This window comes from Diabrotica undecimpunctata, chromosome 3 (genome assembly GCF_040954645.1).
Source record: "Diabrotica undecimpunctata isolate CICGRU chromosome 3, icDiaUnde3, whole genome shotgun sequence".
NCBI classification, from domain to species: Eukaryota; Metazoa; Arthropoda; class Insecta; order Coleoptera; family Chrysomelidae; genus Diabrotica; species Diabrotica undecimpunctata.
The window spans coordinates 130,447,248-130,461,226 of NC_092805.1; the positions used below are offsets into that span (position 1 = coordinate 130,447,248).

At 36.4% G+C, this 13,979-nt stretch overlaps 1 protein-coding gene across 2 annotated transcripts in view; it reads left to right on the forward strand.

Moving 5' to 3' along the window:
- LOC140437410 (cholesterol transporter ABCA5-like) overlaps positions 1 to 13,979 on the forward strand; it is a 154,944-nt gene that overhangs the window by 63,874 nt on the left and 77,091 nt on the right. For both annotated transcript variants that reach the window (XM_072526926.1, XM_072526925.1), the window contains exons 8-10: positions 1,110 to 1,253; positions 10,649 to 10,805; positions 11,311 to 11,381. In XM_072526926.1, the coding sequence (XP_072383027.1) occupies positions 1,110 to 1,253; positions 10,649 to 10,805; positions 11,311 to 11,381 (372 nt within the window). The remainder of the gene's footprint in view (positions 1 to 1,109; positions 1,254 to 10,648; positions 10,806 to 11,310; positions 11,382 to 13,979) is intronic.

The following is a 13,979-nucleotide window of genomic DNA, read 5'->3' on the forward strand; positions in this document are numbered from 1 at the left end:
TCTAGGGAGCTACCCTACACGGGTAAAACCATGAGTTAGACACTACTATCACAACTGACTCGAGATCCGAAAAATGTCCCATATTTAAAGATAAATTAACTTTTATATGAAACTTTTTCATTTCTCAACCAATTAAATTTAATTATATGTTCCAGAAGGAAGGGCGATGAACATCGAAGTGCGTGATTGGTGGCACTTGATGACAACAAGAGGGATAAGTGCTGTACCTTATCAAAGAATTTGTAGCGAACATACTATTGTTGATATTGTTTTTTAAATTTGGTAAATAGATAAACAAAGTCCCATATACTTTGAAAATATAAAAATTAAAATAAAAGAAACCTGTCTAGGATTTATCATAACATTTAAACTTTAACTTTCATTTTCTCAAAATGCGATAAACCTCACTTATTATATCCCCCTTGGCTTCTCGATGCCTAATGTATACCGAAAGTTTATAAAACGAATATATCACTTAGACCTATTTGTAGTACCATGAATTCTCCTTGTAGTGAACTGTTAAAATTTTTATTAAATATTATACAACCAATTGCAAATAAAAATGACACATTTATAAAAAACACACAACATTTTTTAAATAAATTATTAAATATTAAATGTAATTCAAATAATATTTTAGTAAGTTTTAACATAAATATTTGACTATGTGCTATTAGATGAGACTTTGAATATAATTTACTTATAGGGTGTTAAAAGGAGGGAGCCTTAAAATTTTGGTTGGAGAGCTGAGTCGTGGATAAGGATTCTTATATTTGGGGGAACTGGGAGATACTAACTACAAAAAAAAAAATAAAAAAAAATACTTACAGAGATGTTCTGGGCATCACTACTCAAGAAGATTTCTTAACTATTTAAAATAGGACGAAGTATAAAAGAATCCTCTTGGTAATTAGAAAGGTTTTTCTCTTCTAAAAAATTTTAAGGGTGAATATCTTTTTAACTTAAGAACCGCTCGTTTTATTTAAAAATGGTACAATATAATTGAAGTAGAAAGCCATTCATAGCATATTTTGAAGTAAAAAGTTTTAGGAGTATCTGGGTTAATGATGTATGATTTATATTAGTATCATGAATTATATTATTTTTAGACCGCTGGAGTAGTAAGTGCTTTCATGATCCCAATATCAGGTTTACTTTATTTTCTTCAGATATTTGTCTCTAGTAAGAATCCTCAATATTTATGGGCAGTTTCTCTTATTAGTCCGGCTGGATTTGGTCTAGCTATTGACAAAGTAAGTAAACATATTTACAAGTTATAACGCAACATTAAATGTTATATCATGTATACAGTATAAGGCAAATTTATGGAATAAATTCATTAACAGACGTCTTAAAAAAATAAATCTTGAAACACATCAATTTTAATTTTTGAATGGCCATCAATTCTTATATATGTGTTGGACATTAGGGTATCAGTGTTGGCGTCAGAAAAGATAATTGTTAGAAATCAAATTGACTTTTGACCGATAACAACTTCAAGAAGTACATAAAATCTCCTAAAACATTTCCTGGAGCTGACACTCATAGCGATCACAATCCAGTTATAATGGACTTTATACTAAAAAGGTTTCTTAAAGTTAAAAGAGAAAAAGTGTCAAGAAAAATAGGCATCTCACAACTGAAGAACCCTGAAAAGAATAAGTATCAAGATTGAGAAAGAACTAGAAACGGTACAGACAGAAGTTGAAGTAACATGGACTGCTCCAAAAACGAAAATAACAAATACAAGAAGACGACATTGTGTTCACGAAAAACAATAGAAAACAATAATGGATAAAGCAAGAGATCATGGACCTCATGGACGTAAGATAAAAACATAAAACAAACCCAATAAAATACAAATAAGTCAATAAAATCATAACAAAAATGTATAGAGAAGCTAAAGAAAACTGGATATCAACCAAATGCCTAGAAATTGAACAACTTCAGAAAAGATACGACACCTTTAATGTCCATAAAAAACTGAAAGAAATTACAGGGAGACAAACAACGGGACAATAAACAACATTAAAAAATAATAATGAGATAATTATAGGTACAGAAGACAAACTGGAGAGATAGAGAGAATAGATTCAGATACTTTTTGACGATGATAGACCTTGTTCTTCACCATCCACGGATAATCGAATAAATGAAAAAGGTCCAAAAATAAAAAAAAAAAGTTTTTTTTTCAGTATTTTTCAGTAAAAGCTAAGAAAAACGGATAAGCTACCGGTCCAGATAATATCAATATCGAAATACTTAAATTAATTGCAGACAACGATAGTAAAAGCCTCAAATTATTAACAGCACTATTCAATAAGATATATGACGCTGGTAAAATACCATCAGACTGGCTAAAAACAACATTCGTAACATTACCAAAAAAATCCAATTCCTCACACTGCGATGACTATAAAATATTAAGCATTATGTCCTTAAAACTTTTCTCAGAATCATTCATACACGAATTTACAAGTCTGTATTAATAATAACCGATAAATATTAATAATAAACTTAGCATTTGGTCAATGTGATTAATAATGCCTTTATAATTAGATTAACCGGTTATTATTAACACTATCCTAACAACTCAGGTAAATGTAATAAAAACGCATTTTGGGCTTCGCTACTGTTTATCTTCGATTGTACTGTTAAGATACAAATTACTACGGTGCTTTGCTCCATCATCAGCATCATCGGACTCATCTGCTAATATTGCTTCTAAATCTTCTTCGCTTATAATTTCAGTTAAAGTACCAGCAGATAAGGATGTTTTTAATCCTACTTTAGCTTTACAACCGAATAGTGCTTCGTATGGACTACAGCTAATGCTGGAATGGTAAGCTCTGTTTTTCATAAATTGGATGAACTTTATGCCTTCCGATCACTTACTCGTTTTGTTTGTTTCCAGCCATGTGGCCAACATTTTTTCGATATCTTGGTTCGCTCTCTCTACCGAACCTTGAGACTGGCTGTGTTTGGGTTTTCCGTGGACAGTTTTTAGTTCGTCCCACATACTGCAGACTTCTTCAATAATCTTATTTGCGAATTCTCGACCATTATCACTGTGTAAAATGTGTGGAGCTCGAAATATTGTAAACACTTCCAACAAATGGTACGCAACTTCTTCGGCACGCTTGGTTTTTAATGCTCTGAACTGGACAAATTTGGTAAGATGGTCTTGATAGACCATAATAAATTTATAGTCACCATCCGCTTGTGACTAAATGTTAATAATGACTTGATGTTTCGAATTAAATGCACTACTTAAAATTGGCTTCACAGCGAGTCCTTTTTTTGGAACACTCATTTTATTTTGCCACGGTACACAAAGATTTAAATAAACCTTTACAAACTCCACAGTGATGTTCTTATATTTCGGCTTAAGTTCTTTCATCATTCTGTTGCGGCCCCCATGTCCAATTGAAATATGAGTTTCGTGAATGATATCTAAAGTTTCCTCCATAAATACATATTAAACAATAGGATCTCTGTCGTTTTTTACTGGCACAACGAGTTTCTCGACATTACCAATTATTACAATATCATACCGTGATAACCGTTAATATTCTTCAGGTGTTTTGTAAGAAGTCTTGTCTTTGATTATTTTAGCTTTCATTAAAAATGCATAATACTCATCTCTGTTGAAAAACTGATGATTGTTTCCTTTTCCAGATTTAAGCGTATCAATTTGATCGCTAAATAGTGCTTTCATGGACTCGAAATCACTCATTGTAAAATAAGTTAGTAGGTATGCACAGAACACTCGAAACTGCATACCGCTTGTTCGACTAAACAAAAATGTTTTACAACGACACAGATCCGCTTCCGACTACAGATTTACTATCACTGTGGTAATACGCGTACCTTATTTTAACACTGGTATGTCTCAGTGACTAATACACTTACTTCCCTCCACCTCGCAAGCTTCTAAGAACTTATTGGTATTCAACATTTATCACATTTACCGTTTGAATACGGGATTTATTAATAATAACCGGTCAATGTGATTATTTCTGGTATATTTATTACTTTTACCTAGCTATTCGGGTAGTATTAATAGTAACCGGTAATTATTAATAATTGCCATTTAATCATATTTACCGTAACATATGTTAATATATATATATATATATATATATATATATATATATATATATATATATATATATATATATATATATATATATATATATATATATATATATATATATATATGCATGTTTTATTATCTACCAAAAAGCATTTGACTGCATTAACGATCAAAAGATGATCGAAATTCTGAGAACAACTGAAATTGACGAACAAGACTTGCGAATTATCTTAGAACTATATTGACACCAAACGGGAACAATTGAAATAGAGCACACAACATCCGAAGATATACGAATCTGACGAGGACTGTGACAAGGTTGCGTCCTATCACCGCAATTATTTAATCTCTATTCGGAATCTATATTCAGAAAAGCATTAGACGAGGTTTAAGGTGGAATGAAGATTAACGGAACCAGCATAGACAACATCAGGTACGCTGATGATACCGTACTAATAGCAAGCAACGCACAATAACTACAAAATATAATAAATGCGGTAGTTATACATCTAAATGTTTAGAAAAGTAAAATTCTAGTATTTTCAAAGATACCAACCAACGTACATTTGTATGTCAAGTGACAAATAATAGAACATGTAACTTCCATAAAATATTTGGAAGCTAATATCAACCGCCAGTGAAACCCAAAAAAAAATCCTATCAAGGATCGAGAAAGCGAGGAAAACACTTTGAGCATGAAAACATTTTTTACAAGATCAGACCTTAGTCTTGAGCTCAGAATTCGATTGATCAGATATTACATTTTCTGTTTCGCTATATAGCTGGGAAAGTTGGACAATGGACTCTGAAACCGAAAAAAGAATAGATGCCTTTGAAATGTATATATACAGACGGATGCTGAGATTTACATGGATACAAAAAGTTACCAATAGTGAGGTACTTTTGCGCATAAGTAAACAAAAAGAATTACTTAGCGTAATCAAAGAGAGAAAAATACAATACTTGGGACATGTGTCGAAAGGTGAAAGATATGAATTACTACAAATCATATTGAAAAGTAAAGTGCAGGGCAAAAGATCAGTTGGAAGATGCCAGAACTCGTGGCTGAAAGACCGGAGGAGATGGTTTGACCGCTCATCCACAGAAATCTTTCGTTCACCAGTTTCCAAAGCTACAATTGCCATTTCGATCGTCAACCTTCAAAAGGACATGACGCAATATGAAACAGAAGTACATTGAAGAAGCTCTAAAATGGCCTAAAGTCTAGATTTTTCTAGGATTAACAGACACATAAAAGATTATAGTTTATTCGTCTTCCGGGTTTGGACCGTGTCATTTGTGAGTGACCCAAAAGTGGGTTCATCTCGACGTTTCGCTACAATTGTATGTAGCTTCTTCAGGAGAACAAAAAAGAAAAAGAAACAAAAGACAAGAAGATGGGTAGTTAGCAACGGTAACTCAGTTACTCAACGCAACCAGAGGCGAATACTAACTACCAAGATGGGCATTTGGTCACAGTAACTCAACAACTCAACGCAGCCAGAGGTGAAAACCAAATGCCAGGACAGGGATTCACGTCCAACAGCTCAGAACACTAACGCGTCGAGAGGCAGGGAGTGAATCCGACGATTACTCCGCTACCGCTCTATTTATAGTCGCGGTGACCTGTCGTGTCGGGACGTATCGGCACACTTCGTGGCGCGAACGTCAAGAAGCGCGCGCTGGCCTATCATGTGTCTGTATCGTGGTAGCGGGACCGGACGGCGGCTCTAGACTGGGATTCCAGATGGGAGACAAGTAGTATCCTTCCTCTCGATTGATATTATGTGGATTTTTTCGGATCTCTAGAGATTCGCGGATTTTCCTGGAATAAAAGAAGGGGCTCTTAGAAATGATATGAGTTTTTTCGAACAATATGGAATGACCGGTTTCTTGGCAGTGTTCTGCAACTGCAGAATGGGAGAAAAGACCTGATCGAATGCATCTTTGATGCTCTTGAATCCGAGTTTTGACGGAACGACCAGTTTCGCCAATATACACTTGTCCACATGAACAAGAAATAGAATAGACACCACAGGAAGATAGGGGCGGTAATGGGTCCTTAGGAGAGGGTAGATATTGTGAGATTTTCTTGGGTGGTCGAAAAGTAGTCCTGATACCTTCCTTGCGAAGAATTTTGCCAATCCTATCAGTGACACTTCGAATATACGGAAGAAAAGCCACAGGAGTATTACCCGAAGATTCTGAATTTGTCGTCCTAGGGTGTAAAGGGGGATGTAGATGTCGGTGTGTAATATTTTGAATTGTGGACTTGGAGTAACCGTTGGCGACAAGGGTTTTTTGCAGATGGCCAAGTTCTTCTCTAAGGTTGTCAGGTTCAGAAATCGAAATGGCCCGATGGATGAGAGAGTTGATCACAGAATTCTTTTGGGCAGGATGGTGGTGTGATGAAGCATGTAGGTAACGATTCGTGTGAGTCTTTTTTCTATAAACAGAGTGACCCAATCGGCCATTGGGCTTGGAGGTGACTAACACATCGAGAAAGGGAAGGGACCGATTATTTTCTACTTCCATTGTGAATTTTATACTCGGATGTTGTGAGTTAAGATGATCTAGGAAGGGAGAAAGGGTATGTTGACCATGGGGCCAGATGATAAATGTATCATCAACGTAGCGGAACCAGACTTTTGGTTTTAAGGGGTAAGATTCTAGGGCTAAAGACTCAAAGGCTTCCATGAAAATGTCAGCAATGACAGGGGAAAGGGGAGAACCCATTGGTGTTCCAGATATTTGTTTGTAGAAATTGCCTCTAAAAGAAAAATATGTTGAAAGGAGGCATTTTTCCGCAAGATCTGCCAAAACCAAAGACTTGTTATCATTGGTCAAGTGATCTCGCAGAACAACTAGAGAGTCATGTATGGGGATATTAGTAAATAGGGATGATACATCGAAACTGACGAGAATGTCTTGGGGATCGACCGTGAGGGAGGAGATTAAGGTGATGAAATGTGTGGAATTTCGGACATAAGAAGAGGTACGACCAGTATAGGTCTTAAACTGATTCGACAAGTACTTTGCGAGTTTGTAGGTAGGAGAGTTAATCGTAGTCACAATGGGACGAAGAGGTACGTTGTCTTTATGGATTTTGGGAAGACCGTAAATTCTGGGGCAGATGGAGTTTTTCGGAACTATGGACTTCTTAACATCATCGGAAAGATCGGATTGTTTGATGGCATGGGAAATTTCGCGTTCGACTCTAGGAGTGGGGTCTCGAGAAATTGTGTTATAACAGGATGTATCCCTAAGTAAGTCGTTTACTTTCTCTATGTAGGAAGGAGTATCCAGGATGACTGTGGCATTACCTTTGTCTGCAGGAAGGATTATTATCTCAGAAAGAGAACGGAGATTTTTGAGAGCTATGAATTCCTCACGAGATATATTGGAAGTAGGGATTTTGGCTGTATCAAGACATTTAGCGACGTCAAAGCGGATACGGTCGGCTGGAATTTTAGGAATTGTGCGGAGTGCCGCTTCCACATTTGAAACTATTTCTTCGGTAGGAATTCTGGAAGGAGTGATAGCAAAATTAAGACCTTTAGATAGAAGACTGCTTTCTGCACTTGTTAATTGGTGAGAAGAAAGATTAACGACGGTGTTAGTAAGAGGTGAAAGAGAAGTAGAAGTGGTGGAATGTGATTTTTTCTTAGATACAAGGGATTGGAATTTCTTTTTGTGAGTTTCGTTGCTTAGAAGAAGGATTTTATCGGCTTGATGATAGGAAATGCGGTCTAAAAGTGACCAATCATCGACACTAAGAATACTGGAAAGTTCAAGATGCAGCTTAAAAAGTTTTTGGGATTGAAAATTAAGGGTTTTTCGAATATGTTGAATCCGTTCACGAAGTAGAGATAGGCTGGCTCGATGTAGAATTCGGGAAGAAGATGAAGAGGAAATGTGATGTTTTAGAACAAGAAAATTGGGAACCACGTTATTATCACGACATCTAGAGAGGAAGGTGAGCGAAGAAAGTAGAGATGAAACTTTAGAGCGAAGATTGGAGAACTCTGAGGTTTTGCGGAATATAACCTCCCCGTAGAGGTTGGTCAAATGAAATCGTAGGCTTCCACGGCCAGAGTCAGAATTATAGTTTATTCGTCTTCCGGGTTTGGACCGTGTCATTTGTGAGTGACCCAAAAGTGGGTTCATCTCGACGTTTCGCTACAATTGTATGTAGCTTCTTCAGGAGAACAAAAAAGAAAAAGAAACAAAAGACAAGAAGATGGGTAGTTAGCAACGGTAACTCAGTTACTCAACGCAACCAGAGGCGAATACTAACTACCAAGATGGGCATTTGGTCACAGTAACTCAACTACTCAAGTAAACGACTTACTTAGGGATACATCCTGTTATAACACAATTTCTCGAGACCCCACTCCTAGAGTCGAACGCGAAATTTCCCATGCCATCAAACAATCCGATCTTTCCGATGATGTTAAGAAGTCCATAGTTCCGAAAAACTCCATCTGCCCCAGAATTTACGGTCTTCCCAAAATCCATAAAGACAACGTACCTCTTCGTCCCATTGTGACTACGATTAACTCTCCTACCTACAAACTCGCAAAGTACTTGTCGAATCAGTTTAAGACCTATACTGGTCGTACCTCTTCTTATGTCCGAAATTCCACACATTTCATCACCTTAATCTCCTCCCTCACGGTCGATCCCCAAGACATTCTCGTCAGTTTCGATGTATCATCCCTATTTACTAATATCCCCATACATGACTCTCTAGTTGTTCTGCGAGATCACTTGACCAATGATAACAAGTCTTTGGTTTTGGCAGATCTTGCGGAAAAATGCCTCCTTTCAACATATTTTTCTTTTAGAGGCAATTTCTACAAACAAATATCTGGAACACCAATGGGTTCTCCCCTTTCCCCTGTCATTGCTGACATTTTCATGGAAGCCTTTGAGTCTTTAGCCCTAGAATCTTACCCCTTAAAACCAAAAGTCTGGTTCCGCTACGTTGATGATACATTTATCATCTGGCCCCATGGTCAACATACCCTTTCTCCCTTCCTAGATCATCTTAACTCACAACATCCGAGTATAAAATTCACAATGGAAGTAGAAAATAATCGGTCCCTTCCCTTTCTCGATGTGTTAGTCACCTCCAAGCCCAATGGCCGATTGGGTCACTCTGTTTATAGAAAAAAGACTCACACGAATCGTTACCTACATGCTTCATCACACCACCATCCTGCCCAAAAGAATTCTGTGATCAACTCTCTCATCCATCGGGCCATTTCGATTTCTGAACCTGACAACCTTAGAGAAGAACTTGGCCATCTGCAAAAAACCCTTGTCGCCAACGGTTACTCCAAGTCCACAATTCAAAATATTACACACCGACATCTACATCCCCCTTTACACCCTAGGACGACAAATTCAGAATCTTCGGGTAATACTCCTGTGGCTTTTCTTCCGTATATTCGAAGTGTCACTGATAGGATTGGAAAAATTCTTCGCAAGGAAGGTATCAGGACTACTTTTCGACCACCCAAGAAAATCTCACAATATCTACCCTCTCCTAAGGACCCATTACCGCCCCTATCTTCCTGTGGTGTCTATTCTATTCCTTGTTCATGTGGACAAGTGTATATTGGCGAAACTGGTCGTTCCGTCAAAACTCGGATTCAAGAGCATCAAAGATGCATTCGATCAGGTCTTTTCTCCCATTCTGCAGTTGCAGAACACTGCCAAGAAACCGGTCATTCCATATTGTTCGAAAAAACTCATATCATTTCTAAGAGCCCCTTCTTTTATTCCAGGAAAATCCGCGAATCTCTAGAGATCCGAAAAAATCCACATAATATCAATCGAGAGGAAGGATACTACTTGTCTCCCATCTGGAATCCCAGTCTAGAGCCGCCGTCCGGTCCCGCTACCACGATACAGACACATGATAGGCCAGCGCGCGCTTCTTGACGTTCGCGCCACGAAGTGTGCCGATACGTCCCGACACGACAGGTCACCGCGACTATAAATAGAGCGGTAGCGGAGTAATCGTCGGATTCACTCCCTGCCTCTCGACGCGTTAGTGTTCTGAGCTGTTGGACGTGAATCCCTGTCCTGGCATTTGGTTTTCACCTCTGGCTGCGTTGAGTAGTTGAGTTACTGTGACCAAATGCCCATCTTGGTAGTTAGTATTCGCCTCTGGTTGCGTTGAGTAACTGAGTTACCGTTGCTAACTACCCATCTTCTTGTCTTTTGTTTCTTTTTCTTTTTTGTTCTCCTGAAGAAGCTACATACAATTGTAGCGAAACGTCGAGATGAACCCACTTTTGGGTCACTCACAAATGACACGGTCAAAACCCGGAAGACGAATAAACTATAATTCTGACTCTGGCCGTGGAAGCCTACGATTTCACATAAAAGATTCTTTAGGATACAGTGTATAAAATGTATGAGGTCAATACAGAGCCTTACTTATCAGAAAACTATATCAATCAAATCAATCAAACATTTTTTCATCAATACAAATGGCACGTAAAATTTGGTACCATTGTTAATTTTTTTTTAATGTTGTAGGTAATAATGTTAGACATTCAAGGATTAGGTATAACCTTGAGTAACCTATGGGATGATTATGATTCGGGGCTGGCTTTTGGGATCAGTATTATAATCTTATTAGTAGATATAGTATTGTACGGGGTATTGGCTTATTATCTTGATAACGTTATTCCAAGTAAGTATTCATTCTTATATATTATATGATTTTATTAAGTATTATTAAAGTATTATTATTAGCAAACTCTCGCTACATTAGCCGAACTGAATTTTTATGTTAAATTTTTCTCAAAAGAAAGACGGATTGTACTTTATAATTTATTATATGACTTAACACACTTAAAATTGACCCAAACGTGTCTCAAACTACATCACGAACAGTATCAATTCAAATAATACTACTATTTGAATTGAACGTGTCTATTTACTTTCTTCGCTTTTGAATATGCGACTTGCATTTCTTATACCACGTCAGAAACAGTAAATACCTACTGTATCACGATAATATTTATATTTCCCTGTTGACTAAATTCAATTCAAATCGAACATATGTAAAACGAATTTAATTTGAATTTTTAAGATTTCTGTATGTCCTTAATGCCACACCCTTTCGAAACCAAAATAAATAAATCAAAATAAATACCAAGATTGTTTATTTAAGATATATTATGTATTAATTTTAGGTGAATACGGTGTAAAAAGGTCACCACTATTTTGTTTAATGCCATCTTTTTGGATATCTAAACGTAGTCAGGTATGTATGATACACGTGTTGGTATACATAAAATTTTATACATAAATCAGTGTTGCAACATTTAAGATATTATATCTGTAATATAAAAATGAATCGCAAAATGTGTTGTTAAGCGCATAATTCAACAACGTATGGACCAATAGTAGCAATTCTTTTTTTAAAATGTTCCTTGAAGGCCAAGGATGGTTTTTACGGCATGAAAAATTTTAATGATTTCCGGGAAAAAACCTAAAACAGCCCTTTTCTTTTTCCCATACAAATATTTTATAACTAAATGTAGAATCAATTTGAACTTTATCGCTATATTACTATTCATAAAAGTTTATATTAAATTACAAGCACTCATTAGTGTCCAAACAATGTAGGTGTGTTCCTAACGTCGAAGATTCAATTTGAGCTTTATTGTCGCTGCACAAAGTTCAAATTCATTCAAATGTATGTGTGTACGCGTTCGTTCGTGTGTGTGCGCGTTCGTGTGTGTGCGTGTTCGCGTTGGAGGATCTAAGGCGTTCATACAAAAGTGATAATATCGTGAAGCCGACCAAATTAAAAAGTAAAAAAATATAAGAGCTATAGATTTGATTGGCCTCGCAATATTCTTTCTTTTGTTTTAGTTCGGAACGCGACATAAATTGCATTAGTTTTCACGTCGTTGCATCTGTCAAACAAACCGATGTTTGTTTTCAGAAGGTGTTTCCAGATGTTGCTCAAAATTACAGAAACCATGATTGGTTGAGCGAACGGGCTATATTGGCTGCAAAAAACATAGACGTAAATAAATTAAATTTCAAAATTCAAAAACAAATTACAGGCGAATTGATGAGATATATAAATCCATTGATTCGGCTACTAACCAAGATGATGTAGTCAACTATCCGCCGAATTTTTAAACACGCTGGATTTACCAGGACTGCCTTTTCACAATCTTCAATTAAAGGTTGGATCGGTAGTTATAATGTTGAGAAATATCAACCAACCGCGTCTTTGCAACGGCACACGGTTAGCAATAAAAAAATTATTGAACAACGTGATATAAGCAACTATACTGAAAGCAAAGTGTAAAGGAGAAGACGTTTTGATACCACGCATCCCAATGATTTCCGCTAATATACCATTTGAATTTAAACGACTACAGTTTCCAGTGCAGCTTGCTTTTGCTATGACCATTAATAGGTTCCAGGGGCAATCATAAGGTGTTTGTGGTATTAATCTAGAAAACCCATGTTTCTCACATGGTCAATTGTATGTTGCTTGTTCCCGTGTTGGAAAACCGTCAGATTTGTTTGTATATTTACCAGGTAATCAAACAAAAAACATTGTATATGATAAAGTCCTACAATAAAAATAAAACAGATTTTTGTTAATAATTATGATTCACTTGCTTTACAATAAAGAGATTACTGAAAATACGTATATACATTTTATTTTATTATTCTTTATTATATCGGTTAATAACCCTATGTTAATAATAATAATAATAATAATAAATAATTAATTATCTCTATGTTTTGTCATTGAAGCACCCCCTTTATAAATATTTGTCACCTTTATCATTATCCCTTTAGATTATTTTTCAATCAGGATTGAACCTTAAGTTTCCCTCTTAGTTTGAAGCCCTCTGGCCGACATCCCAGTCGGGGTTTTTAGTGGGTTCAACATGCTGGCCAAAGTTCGTCGAGGCGAAAATACTTATTTCACCCGAGCTGTCCCTCACACACCGCCCTATCATCATGGTGACGGTTCTGTTCAGGAGAATTAAAGCAATAAAATGCCATATTCCAAATCTATTTGACACAACGAAGTCTGTAGTGTTCGCTAGTTTTATAATAATATTTGCCAAAAAGTTTTAACATATGTATTAGTAAAGTTAATACTATAGCTTACCTCACCTTGGGCGTCATTTAAGTGCAATAAAGCCTCAAACTTTGGGACTGCGAGTATATAGTGCAAATCTCAAAAACATCGGAGGATGTTAAAAGCGGAAGTCATTCGTCGCTATCTTGTGTGACCTCGAACTGTCGTTGGATAATGCTGGTAGTTGAAACTAAAAACGGGAGGCTAGCGGCCATAGCACAGTGACTAGATATTGGCTTACTAAGCCGAAGAACCCATGTTTTATCATGGCAGACACCAGAAACTTTAATTTCTAATTTAACTGAGCCACCACCGTACTTCAAAAGGCTCGTAAAGCCATCGGTTTCAGCTACGTATAGATGTTAATTTATTTATGGTTAAACGACAACTTCTTTAAACTAAGTATAAGTCTAACAAAGAAAAATCATCTGATGTATCAACACAACTTGTACTGATATCGTTGTTTTCATGAGGGCCTGACGATGCTGTAAAAGTTTTTAAGCTGCGAAACCGGTAGCCTCATCTCCATTTTCAATATTAATAAAAACCTATTACGGATTATAAGTAGAAGACTTATTTCCCTACCATTGAGCCATTATCAAGATTCGAAGTTTATCCCTGCAAAAAATTTAAATAAATTAAATCTTAAGTGCCAAAATAACCGAGTTGGTCTATTTAATAGCGGAATTATTCCATATCCTGACATTATAGTCGAAATGTGTTTACACAGCAAAATAAAGACAC